Source organism: Hipposideros armiger, unplaced genomic scaffold, assembly GCF_001890085.2.
Source record: "Hipposideros armiger isolate ML-2016 unplaced genomic scaffold, ASM189008v1 scaffold_17, whole genome shotgun sequence".
NCBI lineage: Eukaryota > Metazoa > Chordata > Mammalia > Chiroptera > Hipposideridae > Hipposideros > Hipposideros armiger.
Window position 1 is genome coordinate 4,420,445 of NW_017731367.1, and position 5,816 is coordinate 4,426,260.

The following is a 5,816-nucleotide window of genomic DNA, read 5'->3' on the forward strand; positions in this document are numbered from 1 at the left end:
GGCCTGTCCACGGCAATCTCCAGTGGGCCTGCATGCTCGAGTCTGGTGGGGCGCTTCCGGGTAGTGAAGGGAGCGGGCACAACGGCTGGGGCTCGCGGGGCGCGGCACCCGGGGCGGCTGGGTGCGGGGGTGGGGGGTGTTGGGCATACGGACACGCCCCTCCCGCGCCCGGCTCGGGGCCAGCTCTCAGGCACCCCCGCGGACCTGCCCCAGCCGGCCTGCGTTCCTCTCCTCTTTCCCCCTTTGTGCTGCTGAGCGTCCCGGCGCCCTTGTGGTGGGGCGGGGGTCGGGTCCCGCCCCCTCGAACCCCGCCCGGAGAGGGAGGTGCCCGGCCCGCGGGAGCACACAGTCCGCCTCCGCCTCCGCCCCCGAGCTGAGCGCTGCGGGGAAGCCCAGGTCTGCAGGCTGGGTTTCTGCTCCTGTCGGAAGATAATGCCCAGAGCCTGATTTATGGGCGCTCGGCCCCGCCGGGCGAGCGAGCACCGCGCTTCTTTTCGGGTCGGGGATGTTTGTAAGGAAACGCGTTTCCTCCCTGGCTGTAGTCGACTCAGAACATCAGAGGTCTGTGCAAAGCCACCAGGACCCGCACTCGCTTTCCTTCCTCCTCTGGCCTAAGTTTGCCAGCTTCTTAGGTATTGATTAGGCTGTGCAAAGAGGGGTGGGGGTGGGGAGGTTAGATTCCTAAAGTGAAAATTAGGTTTTCTTAAAATTTATAGCCCAATTGGAACTTTTGCTCTCCAGTTTAAAACCTGGTAAAGTGCCGTGTGGCTCATGTCCAGCCAGCCTGAGGAGACCTGGCCAGGGGACATTTATCCGGTACTGGTCCCAGACCAGCTGCCCAGCCACACGCTGGCGGTGCCCTCAAACCAGTCGAATCTGGACACACTCATGAGACCCAGGCATTGGTCTTTTTTTCCCCTCTCTCTCTCTCTCCTTTTTATTATTCACAAGACTGAGATTGTTTAAATGTCATAACTTATAAGAAAATAAGCTACATTGAAATAAATTAAACACAACAGATAGCGCTTCAGACATGGCTCAGATAGGATATGCAACCCCAGGAAAGAAAGCCAGGCAAAACCAAAGCAAAGCAAATTTCCAGGCTGCCCCAAAACGTCTGCTTTTCAGTCGACTAAAAAAGCCAGAACGGAAACAAAAATAAGTGTCAACCCCAGTGTGTGTTCTTGTATGTCATGTTTACCTTTGGAAAAGTATGGAAAGGTGGCTGCTATGGGTGGCAGATTACAGCAGAGGTTTTGTTTTCTTCTGGAATGTGAGTGGAGAATATAACTGGGTGGTTTGGTCCTATAACTTTCAAAATACTGCAGCCGAGATCCAGTCTATATAGATATCTATGTACAAAGTAGGGTAATATAATAAATATTTAGTGTGTCTTCAGCTGTAGCTGTGGCCCCTTCAAAAGCAGTCTTTTAAGCCTGTTAATTGAATATACTCTCAATTTACTTGGGATGTCCAAAGTTGGGGGGTGACTGAGTTTTGCTTGGAACGTGCGGAGTCCGCCCTGGGTCCCGCGCTGTGGCTGTGGCTTCTCCACGGTGGTCAGGCCCTGGTCCTCCCTGAGCCCTCAGGGCCGGGCCTGCTCCAGCTGCTGATGTTGACTTCTAATAGCGAACCTGCTGACGTGGACCGGGATAGGGACGACGATCTTGGGGTTCCGGGAGGGCTCCCCTGTCTTGGAATTGGCATTGCCGGCCTTCACGCGTTTCCACTTGGCCCGGCGGTTCTGGAACCAAATTTTTACCTGCACCTCGCTGAGTTTGAGGGCATGGGCGATCTGCGAGCGCTCGGTCAACGAGAGGTACTTTTTGCAGTGGAACTCTTTCTCCAGCTCCAGGAGCTGCTCACTGGTAAAGGCAGTCCGCCGCCGCCGGTTCTTGCCGGTGGACGTGGTGCTGCCTGTGGCGCCGCCGCTCGGCGGGGGCTCCTCCAGCGCGTGGCCCGGGTCTTCCTCCTTGTGAGCGGCCTGGCCGGGAAGATTGTCATCCGAGCTGTAGTCCAGATCGCTCTCCAGCGAGAAACTCTCCTCCTTGCCCTTCGGGTCGTCTTCCACTTTTGACTCGTCTTTCCCTTGCCCTCTGACAGCCCCGACTGAAAGCAAAACCAAACGGCGTTTTATTACATTTCGCACACTGGCCTGCCTTCCCCCTTCCCACCGTCACTGGGGCATTTTCCCCCCTAGCGAATTGTCTTTCTATGACATTAACACATTGTGATTTCCTGGCCTTTGAGGGGTGGGGGGTGGGGGGCGTGAGAAAGCTCAAAGGCGAGGAGGAGACAGGACAGGCGAAGGCCCTTTGCCCAGATCCATCACTCAAGGGGCCTGCGTGGTTCCTCTGCACCCTCCCGGCCTCCAGTAGCTTAAGGCCGAAGTAACAAGAGGCATCAGGCCCAAGAGAATGTCCCCTTTGTTCCAGGGGTGGGGGCTCGGTGAGGACTGGGTGGGGGGGCATAATCCTACCACCACCCCCCCCCCGCCAGTGAAAATTTGGCGAACCTCAATTTCGTCGCAGCCAGAGTGGAGGCGTAGGAAGGTGCAGGTCCTAGACCATATCTTTTTTTTTATTTTTATTTTTTTTTCCAGACATAAAACGCTGGTCAAAGGGAAGTTTGGTAGCCTTCGTGGAAGTTCCCACCAGACACCCCAACACACACACGCAGTCGCACAGCCTCCCAGGAATCCGATTCTCCCAGGCAAGCAGCGAGGGGGTTTAACCGGAACGGGCATCCCTGAGCACACGCGCCATGGAGATGTGCAGCCCGACCGCCCCCCCTTACGGCTGAAGCCCAGCCAGGACCCCAGGTCACGGCGCGGGGCGGGGCGGGGGGTGACTCGACCAACCTCACCGCCAGACAGATATGCCGCCCTGTCCAGCAGCGGGCTGCAGGCGCTAAATGCCCCCCCACCCGGCCCAGTTTGTCGCTTGGCTCTAAACGCGCCCCCACCCCCCACCCCAGGCTCCTGGCGCAGCTGGGCCGCGCACTCCGGCTCGGTGGGCGGCGAGGAGCCTGGGCGGGGGGCGGGCGGGGGCTCGGCTTCGCCCCCTCCGCCAGGCCGGTGTCCGGGAGCGGGCTCGCCCCCGCCTCCTCACGCCCCCGCGCCCGGGTCGCGCGCGCGGGCAACTCACCGAGCGACGCCTGCACCGCCTCGGCCGCGGAGAAGGCGAGCAGCGAGCCCTCCTTGGCCAGGAAGGCTTTGCCGTCCTCAGCGTCGGCTTGCAGCACCTCCGCCTTGTCGAAGTTACCGCCGCCGGGCAGGGGCTGCGGCGCGAACTTGCGGGCGGCCGCCGCCTCCTGGTGCTGGGGAGACGCGGAGAAGCCGCCGGGCAGCGTGGCCATGAGCGTGGAGGTGAGCGCCATGCCCTGCGCCAGGCTGGAGCAGAAGCCGGTGGGCAGGCTGGGGATCTGGTGGTGAGGGTGCGCGGGCGGCAGCGCGGGCTGCAGCGCGGCCTGGGGCAGCGCGGGCGGCGGCGGCGGCGGCGGGAGCACCACCGGCCGGTAGGGCATGAACATGGGGTAGCCGGTGTAGACGAAATGGCCGGGGCTGGGCTGCGGCGGGCTGCCGATCAGCGAGTCTATGCTGAAGGCGGTGCTACTCCCCAGCGGGCGCTGCATCATCATCAGCGACGGCGGGAACGCTGCGCTCATAGACGCGCTCGGGAGAGGCCAGCGAGCGAGAGGCGAAACGTCCCCGCACCGCGCCGCCTCCAGGAAGCCTGCCGGGCGCGGGGCGCACAGCCGGGCGTGCGGGGCGGGGGCAGAGCGGCACCCGGAGAGCAGACGCCGCCGCCCCTCAGTCCTGGGCCCGCTGCATGCCCAGTGGGTGGCACGCGGGGTGAGGCCGTGCACCCCGGCGTGGAGAGAGCGCCCGGGCCCCGCGGGCTCGCTGGAACCGCCGCCCGCCGCTTGCCCAGCGGAGCCCGCGCGCGTCGCGTCCGCGGCCCTCGGCCCCGGCTCACAGTCGTCGGTGCGTCCGCCTGTCCGTCCCGCAGTCCGTCGCCTCCCGCGGGCCGCTGGGGGAGCGCGCGAAGCTGGCGCACTTGTCTTCCGCGGGCGCCGCCAGCACCTTTAAATCGCGCTCCTCTTTCTCATTCACATTTTGCCTGCTGCCGGGCTCGGCTCGCCTCACGTGGGGCCGATCGCCGCCGCCTATTGGCTGCGCCAGGAGGGGCGGGGACGGTGCGGCTCCGCCCCTTCCACCCGGGCCGGCCGCGAGCGAGCTGCAGGCGCCACCAGCGGAGCGCGCGGGCCCGCGAGTCCGAGCCTGTGCGCCCTGCCCGCGCCGCGCAACTTGAAAGGGGCCTTTAGCACCCGCAAGGCTCGAATCCCGCGGTGCAGCAGTCCCGTCGAGGCCGCCTCCAAGGGCAGCTTCCCGGCCTAGGGCTCGCCGCGGCCGGGCCGAGGGCGTTTTATTTCTTTTATATTTCTTTTGCGTTGGAATAAACCTGCGGGCGGCTCACCCTAGTTCTGGGAGCTACTGTTGCGCTAGGGGTCCCGACGAGGTTCCCGGAGTTGGGGGAAAGGTCCTGCCGCTTCAGATCTGCCCCTAGGGCGCTGGTCTGGAGCAGACAGCCCCTGCCCGCCTCGGAACCCGCGAGGTTGCTGGTTGCGCCCCCCTGCACTCCCGGCGGGGCGGGGAGACTGCAGGTTCCCCCGTACCAAGCTGGGCCCTCTTGTAAGAAGAGATCCCTTCTCATTTTTCATGACATTCTTAATCATCGCACCTATTTACACACTTTGCCTGCGCGCACCAAAATAACAGCCACGATAATTATGATAATAAAGCGAGTCCTTTATCCGCTCCATCCTCGGGGAGGAAGGGGGAGTTGCTGCGCCTCCAGATTGTATAACGTGAGATTATCCTGATGAAAGCTTTATGATGTTTGCTCAAATAAAAGCTGCGTTTTGTAAATAGGCGCTAATTAAGCACGTTGAGAACAGAGAGAGCGATCACCCCGGCGCTGCCGCCCAGTTTCCAGCGGCTCGAGGGCTCGCGGCCCCCCTCTGCCTCCTGCAGGATGGAGCCAATGCCCTCAAGATGCTTCCCCCGTCTGGACAATGGTAAAACCCCAGAATTTGGTAGTAAGGGAATTGGCGGGGAGGGGGGTGAGAGCTAGGGGTGTTCTTACCCCTTTCTCCATGATGAAAAACAAAACTTTCAGCCCTTGTGTTCCGTTTAAAAACGGAATCACTGCCTCGCAAGGGCAGACGGTGCAAAGCGCGCCCTCGCGCGCGGGGCTTCCACGCGCCTCTAGGGCCTCGGCTCCAACTTCCCGGGTCTAGACGTTCGCCCCGCACAGCCGACTTAGCACCGGGCTCGGGAGGAGAGGAGCAAAGGGTATTGTTCCATCGGTCATTAAAAATCAGCTCCCGCCAAGGAGCTAGCGGGTGGGGAGTTGGCCCGTGTTGGACGTGTGTTATGTATCACTTACAAGCACATTTAATTGGGAGATAAAGATAAATCGATCTTTATGAATTTATCGACCCGATTCTTTGAAGCCTTTTTTTTCTCCTCTTCCTCTTTCTCGAGCTCTCACCCCAAAGTCCCCCGGGGGACGTCTTAATCCCGGACCACCTTCTCAGCCAAGAGTCTGGCCGGAGACCCACTGCCCACCCAAAGGGCCCTGGACGGGAGAGAGGAGGGTGCTGAGGAAGCCCTGCCGCCAGCCGCCCTCCTCCTCGCCGCCTCCGCCCGCCCCACCATCACCCGGACAAAGACGTCTGGAGCGCGGTTCCCCACTCCAGGCCGCAGTAATAGATGGCTCCGGCAGCAGGCGGTTTGAAAGGAATTCATTAGG

General features: G+C 61.7%; 1 protein-coding gene across 2 annotated transcripts; it reads right to left on the reverse strand.

Moving 5' to 3' along the window:
* Window positions 1-902: 902 nt before the first annotated feature.
* On the reverse strand, window positions 903-4,063 carry GBX2 (gastrulation brain homeobox 2). 2 transcript variants are annotated; one of them, XM_019628610.1, is made up of 3 exons: window positions 3,111-4,063; window positions 2,965-2,977; window positions 2,001-2,109 (listed from the first exon to the last, which is right to left on the reverse strand). In XM_019628610.1, the coding sequence occupies exons 1-3, from the start codon at window positions 3,664-3,666 to the stop codon at window positions 2,001-2,003; spliced, it is 678 nt and encodes a 225-aa protein (XP_019484155.1). In that variant the 5' UTR covers window positions 3,667-4,063. The 2 variants fall into 2 exon arrangements, with proteins under 2 accessions (XP_019484145.1, XP_019484155.1); XM_019628600.1 differs by lacking the exon at window positions 2,965-2,977 and having other exon boundaries at window positions 903-2,109; window positions 3,147-4,063.
* Window positions 4,064-5,816: the final 1,753 nt, after the last annotated feature.

Excerpts from the sequence above, each read along its gene's own strand:
- GBX2 (XM_019628600.1), bottom strand. The coding sequence starts at position 3,666 with ATGAGCGCAGCGTTCCCGCCGTCGCTGATGATGATGCAGCGCCCGCTG. Across the intron at positions 2,110-3,146 it reads GGCGGTGCAGGCGTCGCTCG|TCGGGGCTGTCAGAGGGCAA; the intron begins GTGAGTTGCCCG and ends TTTTGCTTTCAG.